Source organism: Rhamphochromis sp. 'chilingali' (assembly GCF_963969265.1).
Source record: "Rhamphochromis sp. 'chilingali' genome assembly, chromosome: 9".
Lineage (NCBI taxonomy): Eukaryota > Metazoa > Chordata > Actinopteri > Cichliformes > Cichlidae > Rhamphochromis > Rhamphochromis sp. 'chilingali'.
The window spans coordinates 33,298,376-33,310,780 of NC_137936.1; the positions used below are offsets into that span (position 1 = coordinate 33,298,376).

The 12,405-nt window shown below is 41.7% G+C and overlaps 2 protein-coding genes across 3 annotated transcripts in view; one reads left to right on the forward strand and one right to left on the reverse strand.

Moving 5' to 3' along the window:
- The window catches only part of LOC308403159 (N-acetyltransferase 8-like), a 561,295-nt gene that overhangs the window by 319,283 nt on the left and 229,607 nt on the right, over nt 1–12,405 (forward strand). The window lies entirely within an intron of this gene.
- slc12a5a (solute carrier family 12 member 5a) overlaps nt 124–12,405 on the reverse strand; it is a 202,352-nt gene continuing 190,070 nt past the window's right edge. For both annotated transcript variants that reach the window (XM_080890761.1, XM_080890762.1), the window contains exons 22-26: nt 9,162–9,287; nt 8,175–8,368; nt 7,917–7,931; nt 7,545–7,678; nt 124–5,086 (exon numbers count right to left, since the gene is read on the reverse strand). In XM_080890761.1, the coding sequence (XP_080746887.1) occupies nt 4,995–5,086; nt 7,545–7,678; nt 7,917–7,931; nt 8,175–8,368; nt 9,162–9,287 (561 nt within the window). In that variant the 3' untranslated portion in view covers nt 124–4,994. The remainder of the gene's footprint in view (nt 5,087–7,544; nt 7,679–7,916; nt 7,932–8,174; nt 8,369–9,161; nt 9,288–12,405) is intronic.

A 12,405-nucleotide genomic window follows, 5' to 3' on the forward strand; every position in this document is an offset into this window, starting at 1 on the left:
AGGCGTCTCCTATAATACCTTGGCACGTCCAGTGTTCTTTGTTTTACCTTGTTGAAACAGTATTCTCAGGGGAGTGACATTTGCTACAAATTTTGATAAGGTAAACAATTTGCACATGTCTTCATCTAATTCACTGGAGCACACATTTTCACACTCATTTATGTAGTTAACTGAAATATACTTTGGTAATCACTTCATCTCCAGCTATTAGACACAATGAGAGGACCATGTCAACAGATCTACCATAAAAAATAGAATCTCATACTAGAATAATATTCATCCTGGGATACAATGGGCCAGTGCTAAGGAAAAATATTCTACTACTACAAACAAAAGTGTCTGATATAAACAAAATACTTTTATACCACAAACACCCAATATATTTTCAAAACACCTTGTTCGGGGTAGTTGCATGCATGCACTGAGTTACACAACATAACCGGAGTGGGGCTCTGCTTGCACTGCATGAATAGCCGCTTGAGTTTTTCTCATCTGACTCCCAGAGAGATCGACTGTGTGAAATGTAAGTGCAGCTGTTGCATTACCTTCCATATCAGGCACATCTGATGCTTCTGTGAAGATAATATTGAGGGGGTAGGATCTTATTTCAGCTACAGACTGTGTGCCCCCCCGTCTGCAATAATCTGGGATTAGTTTTGTACTTCTCTGTTGGTGTCTTAACACGACAGCCTCCTCAACCCAGTAACAGATGTGTTTCAGAGCCCTTAATATCCATTTTAGGATGGAGACTGGGTAATGATCACTGGCAAGTTTGCCTCATGCTACAGTTGTGCAGGTGAAAGATCTGATCTAAATCACGGATCAGTTCAGGGGGGAGAGGGACGTGCTGGTTTTTAAATCGACTATCGCACCTTGTCCAAGCAGAGCCTGTACCAGGTTTGGAAGCGCGAGTTTTATATTCTTTGATCATTTCTCAGAATTATACTGCAGTCACATTTAAAATACAGAGCTGGGGTGGATTTTCGTGGTTGGGATGGGGGAGACCAGGGAGCTGGGGCAGAAGGGCTGAGCAGTGGGGTTGAGGGGGAATTCTGGGAAGGCTCACCTCACAGATTGAGTGACAAGCACTAGAAATTTAACAGTTACTATTATTCTTTTAAAGAAGTTTGGCAAGGAAAAAAAGGAAAGAAAAAAGTGATGCATGCTAAAAATGTCCAAGAAAACGGTCAAATGATAAGATGTAACAAAATTAATAATCTGAACTGTTGCAGCTGGGAACCGCAGCAAGATGATGGGATTTCATGATATTTATTTATTCTTTTTAGTCTGAGCTGTCAGACCACCAGAGCTGGCTGTAAATACACTCTTGTGCCACCAGGGATCACTGTGGGACAGAGTCTGTGCAGAGCGGGCTGGCTCTTTTGCCATCCGACCCCTCTATCACAGAGTGCCCCTCAGTGTAAAGTGCTGTGCTGCCTCTGCCACATTTTGGTTAAACACTTTAGGTTTTTCTGGTCCAAAAGACCTGGTGACAAACACTCTAAAAATTTAAGAGACTGCTGACATCTCCAGTTATTTATATAAACTGAAATTATGACAAAATGGGAAAAAAATACCAATATGAGAACAATATTGCACATAATCTTACAAAACTCTAAGACTTTGCCCACAGTGATAGAACAGTGTACAACAAAAGACAACACTAGCAGATTACAGTGTCCTTGATTTGTGATATTCATATTTACAAAAATGTGAAATGACTATTCCCAAGGCTCGTCTATTTGCAAACTCAAAATCTTCTATCACATTACATAAGACTACTTGAGCGAGATTGAAATATAACGATTAACAATATAGTGAACTCATACTTTTTCCTATTTTGTTTTTGTTTTTTGTTTGAGTTTTTTGCAAAAAAAAAACAAACTTATTTTCAATGTTAAACCATGCTGCCGACTGTGCGGCAACACTCCTGAGTTCTCAAAATCGGAAACTCATTGAGAATGTTTGACACCTTTCTCCACCACTCCGACTCTGCACCTTAAAACATGTAAGTCATCACGATATAAAATCACTAAAACAAATATTGCCACATGGTACCATGCAAACAGCAATTATAAAACATTTATAATTCCATAACTAAATTTATTTCCAATAAACTTCTCCAATAAACATCAGATATCTTTTCTTTTGAATAAATTTAAAAGGCTCAGTTGATGCAGGCAATGTTGTAGAGACAATCCCAAAATAACCATGTTCTTCAAAAACAGGTGAGTGTCAAACAACCCCCTCCCCCCTTTTTTGTGACAAGCATAATAAATAAATTCTTCATCACTTGGCACAGAGAAATCTTTGAAACTAGGAGTGGGCTACTTGTCTTCAGGTGTCACAGGTAGGTGTGTTTAAAAGTCTCAAAACAAATATTCATGTTTTAATGTTTTGGCAATTCCACTTGGTTTCTTTAAAAGCGCTAAACAGAAAACGTGTTCCCCAAAAACTGGTTCGCTTTACTCAGGGGATTAAAAATAGTAATTTCGAGAGCACGTTTTAGAAAAGACAATAAAGGGTGACGGTTTTGCCCTCAGTTATAATATTGCATCAAGATATTCAGTATAGTTTTCTAATAAAACAGAAAGCTAACCCTGTCGAGAGATCACGGGCCAAATGTGTACAGGTACAGCCGTGTCTTGTTAGATAACCACCGCTACCACCGCTGATATGTATGTCTATACCCTTTTTACTATATCTTTAATATTGATTTATCTCATCTCTATTTACAGTACAAATAAATCTATAGATACTAGCAGCATTCACAACATATGGTCCGACATTCAAGCAACACTAAAAACATTTAATACTGTTTGTAAATAGTTCTAGAAACTAATTTGTTTTGCTTCCCTATATCGTATATACTGTATATATATATTTTTATATATATATATGTTTATTTATATTTACTGTATATTTCTACTAGAAGTGCAAATGACCAAAAACAGTTTCTTTAAGAAAAGAAACAGGAGCAATCAAAGTAAAGTGACAGCTGTCCTTGGTCAGAGTGAGATGATTTTGGATTTTATAAGACTTACGAAATCTACATATACAAAATATATGTGTAAAAAAATAAATAACGTGATCACGCGAGTCCAGATTTCAACCATTGCACATTCCTTCAAAAATGCACTCTTCTTCAAACGTAAATATGATTTGTTCACAACCAATCAAATAGGATAGAAAATCTCACTGGAGAGTAGTCTACTGCATAGAGTTCATTCTTGTGGACAAAGTGAGTAGCTACAGAAGCCATTGTCCTCTCTATTTATTTAGGCTAGACCCTATAAACAAATAACCAATAGATGTTCAAAAACTCAACTGGGCAAGAGCAGATATCGACAACAGCTGGACGTTTTATGGAGGGCTGAACATGTATTCTTTAATTATCTATAGGGTGAAGTTCCAACTACAGTGTCATCACCATGCTAGTTTCCTGTAGACGCCTCCTTTTACCTTTTTTTTTTTAATGACACTTTGTTCTCTCTAACTTCAATTGTCAGAATTTTGTTTCCCACTTCTCTGAAAAAACTTGGATATGGCACATTTAATGTATTGAAGTTTGGCAAAACAGTGGCAGAGCTATGAATGCCAAGATGATATACAGCTATTTCATCAATATGTGTAAATTCAGTCTATAAACGTAAATACATATTTGCTCTCTACATGAAAAAATAACATTTAGTATTTTTTTTTCTTAATGAACTTGATGAAATCATCAAAATTTCACTCGTCGCACAGTGGTGGACAGTGCAGGTGCAGTGCTTTGTCGAGGTTACAATGACGCTTATCATAGTGAAAGGAGCCTATGCCATCCAATAAATAAATCCAATAAATAAATAAATAACCTTTTTTTTAAAGCAGCTGTTTTAAGCTGTCTCTGTTTTTCCTTTCCATTAGAATCTTTTTAGTATGTCACAAAAATACTACACTCATACTGAACAACGTGTCAGAGCTTGTACATTATTTACAGTGATCCACACGAGAGGTCGAGGGGTGCTGGCGCTGATAATCTCCTCAGAGGGGGCTTTGTCATCTCTCCCCACTCTGCTGTCACACCAGGCTTCTGCTATTCACAGTTTAATTGTGGGTCAATCTCGACAAACTAAGCTAGCCTTGTATTTTTTGGCACTAACAGTGGCCACAGGGATGAACAGCCACTAAGAAATGAGCTGAAAGGAGTGTAGGTGATGGAATCAACAGAACGAGTGGAGCATCAATTTAAAGATAATACTGCAAGTCTGATCCACATGCCATTTCACTTTTTTCAAATGCCATTGTGAATTACTCATACATACGTCCTCTAGCAGGTGACACTGACTGTGGGTAGAAGTGTCTTTTGCCTTAAACGGTTATTGACATCGTAGACAGCAGGCTGGAACGCTGTGGGAAGTGTCCGATCACCACGAGGGAACCGAATAGACAATCCTACATTGATCTCATTTCAGCTGGCTCTCGATCTCTCCGTGGAGAAGCCGTGTCTATGCCACATTTGTGTTCGAACAGGGGAAAAAAATAAATAAAATCTACCTAGATTAAAACAAAGAGACACATACATGCATGTGTGCTCACACCTCAGCTAACAACCCATGCAGACCCCATCACCACCTCCTCCTGACCGAGTCACTGCGACTCAGTGCGAGATTCTGTAGCAGACTTCAATCTTGCAAAGCAAAAAACGTCTCCAAGAACAAATGTTGATAGCATCTAATTCAGTCTAGAGCCTATACTATTTATAGCAGGTTTTTTGCCTGGAGTGAGAGTAGCTTAGTGTTTAATACTGCTTGTTGGTTTGCTGGGGTTGGAGCTGGCGGAGAGGTGCTGAAGCTGAGCTGGGTTATTTGGTTGAGTGTGAGAGGACTATGTCATAGAAATAAACTGTAAGAATGATATAATAATGGTGCAGCATTGATGAGAGGGTTTGGGTACGAGTGACACAGGAGCAGGGCTGAGAGAGGGGTGATAATGAGGGGAGGGGGTTTGCTCTTTCAGGAGTAGATAGTGATGACCTCGCGACCACCTCCACGGACTAGGAGGACTCGGTTCAGGCCCTCAGTGAGGACCTCAAGAAACTCCATATCTGGGAGAGAATGATTAAGGAAACAGCTCATACACTCACTTCACAATGTTCCCCTTTTGCTCTGTGATGCTCACTTTACACTTAATGACCTATAATGAGAAAATGAAACCTCGAAAACCTGAAACCAGGTTTTTCGGAGGTACAGTTTTACAGGCCTCGGGCATCTACACTTGGAACGTTTATCACTTTCTTCCTGGCATTTGTTTGGGTTCTGACGGACTGGATGGAAAGCATCTGTAAGCAGCTGTCTGTCTGTTTTGTAAAGAGAAGTCACAGATTTGTTCTGCAGCCACTAAAGCACCGTACTCGTGTTATATCATAGTTTGCTCCATATATTCATTGAGATGGGCTTTGAAAAAAACTGTCCAAAAGATGACTGTCGTCTTGCTTCTAAAAAGATTTTGGTGCTATTCAAAGAGTTCGCTTTTTGACTTGTCAGAGGAGCTTTTTCCTAATGCTGTCAGAGGGCTTTAAATGCAGTTTGACAAACTTCAAGTAAGTTGTCAGACTCGCTTCTGTCTAGCTGCTCGAACCCAAAAGGTCCAAATGATGAAGTGCTCATGACATTGTGGTCTTTCTGGCAGGTTCTTCCATCTGTAGAAAGGACTTCTGAAGCTCTGTTAGAGTGACTGCTGGGCTTTTTGTTATCTCCTGGTGTCTGGTACTAAGCTTGGCTGAATGATCAGATCTAGGTGGAGTGATTTCTGGCTTCTTCCATTTTCCTATTTTTGAATTTACAGTGCTACTGAAAATACCCAAAGCTTTTATACCCATTTCCTGACTTTTATGACAAAGGTCTACAAGCAGTTTCCTTGGACTTCATGGCTTAAATTGTTGTAAACAAAGCAAGGACACTGCCAGAAAAATATTTCATAATTAGGTTCATATACTGTAAAAAAACAAACAAAATAAAAACATAAAACATAAAACTAAAGCCTGAAAAAATTAGTTATAAAGTTCTCTGATTTCTGCAATAATGGTTTGTGCTTTGAAATCCTAATTAGATCTTTAGAGACCCATTAAACAGAATGTTTCTGATAACAAATTATTACTGTTCCTGAAATCAAGACAATTAACTTACTGACCCAAACCCTCTGTAGATTGCTTTAACACACAATTCAAATCTTTCACAAAGTTACATAGAGGCTCGAGGCCCAAACTCAATATGATTGTGTGTGGATTGATAAACAAAGTTTAACACAATCAGAATTTTATTTCAGAAGCATTTTATCATTTATATTTAAACATTTGAAGACTTAATTAGAATTTGAAACTGAACCTTTACAGATGTATAAAACACTGGCTTACACATCCATGACACAGTATTCTTATACACTCACTGGCCACTTTATTACTTACACTTTACTAGTAGGTAGGAACCCCTTTTTGCCTTCAGAGCTGCCTTAATTCTTTGTGCATAGATTCAGCTGAGACATTTCGCAGAGAGCTGTACTGACATGATAGCATCACACAGTTGTTCGACCACATACTAAATGTTCTTTATTGGATTGATATCTGGTAACTCTGGAGGCCATCTGGGTACAGAGAACTCACTGACATGTTCGAGAACCCAGTTTGGGATATTTGAACTTTGTGACACGGTGTGTTATCCTGCTTGAAGATGAGTGCACTTTGGTCATAAAGGGACACACATGGTGAGCAACATTTAAGTGGTGTTCATTCGATACCAAGAGGCCAAAAGTGTACCAGGAAAATATTCTCCACACCATTAAACCACCATCATTTGGCCTGAAGTGGCCAAATTCTGACCCTATCAGCTGAATGTCGCAGCACATATCCAGACTCATCAGACAATCTTCTGTTGTTTCAGTGAGCCTTTGTGAACTATAGCCTCAGTTTTCTGTTCTTAGCTAACAGCAGTGGCATCTGGTGTGGTCTTCTGCCCATCTAACCATTCTCTTCTGACCTCTGACCTCAACAAGGTATTTTGGCCCAGAGATGTTTTCTGTTTTCCAGGCCATCGTCTGTAAACCCTAAAGATGGAAAGTCCCAGAAGATTGGCAGTGTCTGAAATACTCAGACTAGCCTATTTGGCAATAGACCAGCAATAGACCAGCCTAATTGGCACCAACAACCATGCTACATTTAAAATCACTTAAATCACTTATCATCCCCATTGCTCAGTATGAACATTAGCAGGCTGTCTTGACCATGTCTACATGGCTTAATGAAGCGATCTGCTGCCCTGTGACTGGCTGATTATATATTTGCAATAACAAGCAGCTAAACAAGTGTACATAACAAAGTAACTGGTGAATCTATATAAGCTCATATGCAAACTCATATATATGTTATATATTCTAATCTCTTTCTCACCAGTTAGCCGACATCCAAATGCAACTCCAAACTGTCAAAGCTGATTAGTTGTGTTTGGCACCTCTGTCACCTATATATTAGAGACCCCATTCAGTAAACCTACTGTTTGGGTAAAGGATACAGTTTTCATCACCTGTCCGGTTCCTGGGTGGCCCTGGCATGTTGAGAAGGACTAGCTTGGCCTCTGAAGACTTTTTAACAATGACCTCATTCAGCCGGAGAGCTGTATGCATACGTCGCACATTGGAATGGTTCCTGAGAATAGACAAAGTCACAGAGAGCAAGTCAAAATATATCCATGTTGATTAGCATCCAGACATTTTATTTTAAAGCGTATGACACAGAATTTTGTGATGCCAAGTGGAGACATGGGTGACATGGCGCTCAGTCACACATTTTTTTTTAAAATGATTGTCATCTGCTCACGTGGTTGAGTTGAACGTTATAAAACATGAGTGGACTGAATGACGTTTATTGAGACTTCAGTACTTACAGGTTCTCCCACTCACTGCAGCATGGCAAAAGGAGAAATACACCATTATCAGTGCTAAACTGTTCATGTCTTTAGTGAAGTTCATTTCTCCCGCATGCAAGCCTAAATCTTATATTAGTAGCCATTTCTGGTGTTACAATAATTCGAAGAAAGCAAACAACACAATTAAGAGACTCAAGGCTCTGTTTTTCTTAGTAACCAGCGGGTAGTTCAGTTTTATAACAGCCAAAGGTTCCCTAAGCATTGGAAAATACTCACGGCTTCATATTGAAGATGTCTTTGATGCCCTCTGGTGTTGCTGCTCCAGGCGGCTTGGCTGGCTCGCCGTCACACTTCTCAGTCCAGGTCATTTGGACCTGCTCCCCTGGGCTCTGAGCCCCCTCTCCAGGGGTCAGCGGAGTGGCTGGGGTTGCAGGGCTGGCCGGGGTGGTATTGTCATGGATGAGCTGAACCTGGGCAGGGGGGGACACAGGGGAAGAGGCCGACTTTGACTATGAGACGAGAGGATAAGTGGACGGATGTGGATTTACATGTACATTACATGGAAGGTTGAAAGAGTCACAATTGAGGTGGAAATGTAGGAATGCAGGTAAAGTCACAGAGAGCCACAGTGTTAGAGAAAGGGAGAGGAAGGAGAAGTGTGATTAGGGAGCCTTATGCTGCTTTATTTATATTAAAGGCTATTAAATTATGCAAATGTTCTTCAAAGGAAAATACTATGAGATACTATAAGATCAATTCAACGGAAAACTGAAAATACCAGAAAGGGAATCCATCTTTTTTGCTGCAGTCAAATGATTCTAGATGATTCTTTTTTTAATATTTGGAAAATGAAACAAAATACTTTCTTGCTTTCTTGCAAAGGGCTAGATAAAATGCTTGATACCTTTATCACTCACATATTTTTATGATAAACATGACCCTACCACTAGCAGCGGTTAGCGTCACATTTGTGCTAAGCTAAAGGTTGCTTCCTTTCCTTTGTATATAAAACCATTCCTTTAGTTTTATATACAAGCACTATAAAGGTATTATTCAAAATCTCAAACTGCCCCTTTAAGACATGGACAGTTGAATGCTTCAATGCTGCTGTTCTTTGATTACCTATAGTCTGCATTTCACTGTTTAAATAATAAAAATCTTAACACACTAGGGTGCTTTTTAAAAATTTTAAAAAAATTCTGTGACCAAAACAAACGTTATACTCCAAACTGAGATCAGCGCTGCTGGAGAAGTTGATCCTACCTCTTCCTCGGGCTTCTCCTCCTTGCTGCCAGCAGGTGGGTCTTCAGTCACACTCAGTTGGGTTGTTACAGCAGCCGGGTTCTTACGCCGGATAGACCCACGGGATGAATCAGTGATGCTCTGGATCTGTGGAGACACAAATGAAGGGGCAACATGAAAAAAGAGCTCTTCTCTGAGCCCTTGGTATTTCTCCAGCTTCTCGTGTTCCTTCTTCCTGATATTGCTGTCATTCGGAACCGCTACATCGATCACTACGGCCGTCTTCTTCTGTTTGTCTACCACCACTATGTCCGGTTGGTTAGCTACCACCATTTTGTCCGTCTGTGTATATATATATATATATATATATATATATATATATATATATATATATCATAGCATAGGGGGTCTAGCCTTAGGACCCTTACTGGATACAGACGCCCCAGGCAGGAATCGAACTTGCGATCCTCTGTTCCAAAGGCGTGTAGTTTAACCACTACGCTATCCAGCGTAGTGGACAGCACCAGGGCCCGACATGGTTCACGCCTACTGGCTGAAGAAGCTGACTGCACTCCACGAGCGTCTGGCAGCACAAATGAACCAGCTGCTAGTTAACGAGAGACACCCGGAATGGCTAACTGAAGGCCGGACGGTCCTGATCCCCAAGGACCCCAAGAAGGGACCGGTCCCCTCCAACTACCGACCAATAACCTGCCTCAGTACTACATGGAAGCTCCTGTCAGGCATCATATCGGCTAAGATGAACAGGCACATGGGTCAATACATGAGCGGGACACAGAAAGGAATTGGCAAGAATACCAGAGGTGCAAAACACCAGCTACTGGTAGACAGAACAATCAGCCGAGACTGCAAGACCAGACTGACCAACCTGTGCACTGCCTGGATTGATTACAAGAAGGCCTATGACTCAATGCCCCACAGCTGGATACTGGAATGCCTAGAATTGTACAAGATCAATGGGACCCTAAGAGCCTTCATCAGGAACTCAATGGGGATGTGGCGTACAACACTAGAGGCCAACTCCAAGCCCATAGCACAAGTTACCATCAAGTGCGGGATCTACCAAGGAGATGCTCTGTCCCCACTGCTGTTCTGCATAGGCCTGAACCCCCTCAGTGAGATCATTAACAAGACTGGCTACGGATACCGACTACGGAACGGAGCAGTTGTCAGCCACCTCCTGTACATGGATGACATCAAGCTGTATGCCAAGAGTGAACGAGACATCGATTCACTGATCCACACTACCAGGCTATACAGCAATGACATTGGAATGTCGTTCGGACTGGAGAAGTGTAGTCGGATGGTAACAAAGAGAGGGAAGGTAGTCAGAACTGAGGGGATTGAACTACCAGAAGGCAACATTGCAGACATAGAGGACAGTTACAAGTACCTGGGGATCCCGCAGGCAAATGGGAACCATGAAGAGGCCGCTAGAAAGGCTGCAACCACCAAGTACCTGCAGAGGGTCAGGCAAGTCCTGAGGAGTCAGCTGAATGGTAAGAACAAGATCCGGGCCATCAACACATACGCCCTGCCCGTGATCAGGTACCCTGCTGGGGTAATAGGCTGGCCAAAGGAGGAGATAGAAGCCACTGACATAAAGACAAGAAAGCTCCTGACCATGCATGGAGGGTTTCACCCCAAGTCCAGCACCCTGAGGCTGTACGCTAAGCGGAAGGAAGGGGGCCGGGGACTGGTGAGTGTCAGCACCACAGTCCAGGATGAGACAAGGAACATCCAAGAATACATTGGGAAGATGGCCCCAACTGACCGAGTGCTCAGTGAATACCTCAGGCAGCAGAAACCCAAGAAAGAGGAGGGAGACGAGGAACCATCATGGAAGGACAGGCCCCTGCACGGTATGTACCACCGGCAGATAGAGGAGGTGGCTGATATCCAGAAATCCTACCAGTGGCTGGACAAAGCTGGACTGAAAGACAGCACAGAGGCACTAATCATGGCAGCACAAGAACAAGCTCTGAGTACAAGATCCATAGAGGCTGGGGTCTATCACACCAGGCAAGACCCCAGGTGCAGGCTGTGTAAAGATGCCCCAGAGACAATCCAGCACATAACAGCAGGGTGCAAGATGCTAGCAGGCAAGGCATACATGGAACGCCATAACCAAGTGGCCGGCATAGTGTACAGGAACATCTGTGCCGAGTATAACCTAGAAGTCCCGAGGTCAAAATGGGAGATGCCCCCAAGGGTGGTGGAGAATGACCGAGCTAAGATCCTGTGGGACTTCCAGATACAGACGGACAAAATGGTGGTGGCTAACCAACCGGACATAGTGGTGGTAGACAAACAGAAGAAGACGGCCGTAGTGATCGATGTAGCGGTTCCCAATGACAGCAATATCAGGAAGAAGGAACACGAGAAGCTGGAGAAATACCAAGGGCTCAGAGAAGAGCTCGAGAGGATGTGGAGGGTGAAGGTAACGGTGGTCCCCGTGGTAATCGGAGCACTAGGTGCGGTGACTCCCAAGCTAGGCGAGTGGCTCCAGCAGATCCCGGGAACAACATCGGAGATCTCTGTCCAGAAGAGCGCAGTCCTGGGAACAGCTAAGATACTGCGCAGGACCCTCAAGCTCCCAGGCCTCTGGTAGAGGACCCGAGCTTGAAGGATAAACCGCCCGCAGGGGCGTGCTGGGTGTTTTTTTATATATATATATATATATATATATATATATATATATATACACATACATATATGTAGTGTTTTACCACATTATTTTTAAAAAAAACATATCAGGAACCTAAAAATCTGAAGTCTGCTGAGATCCTGGCAATAATAATTTATTAAAAACTAAAGAAAAGTGAAGATACAGTTGTGGTCAGACCTTTATTATCCATGATTACTTGGGCCTTTTAATAATTGTTTTGAACTGCTCTTTTTCCATGCTGGAATGATTGTAAAGTCTTTAATTTGGCTGCATACGTTTCAATTTATTTTGGATTTTCTTGAATCCACACAAGGTCAAAAGGGTACATACATGCTCAAACATATACATGCACTCACTTAAATATTTAGTAATGAAAGCTGAAGATTATACAGTGCCAGGGCTTTGTCAAGTTTTTAGCGATCACGATTGACGTTGCTGGCATAAAAAGGATTTCTTTGACACCCGTGGAATTGCCCAATACTCAGAACAATGGGAAAGTCCAAGGATTTCAGTTAAGATCTAAGAAGGAAACTGCACATTTGCACAAGTTAGGAAGGTGTCTTGGAGCCATTTCTA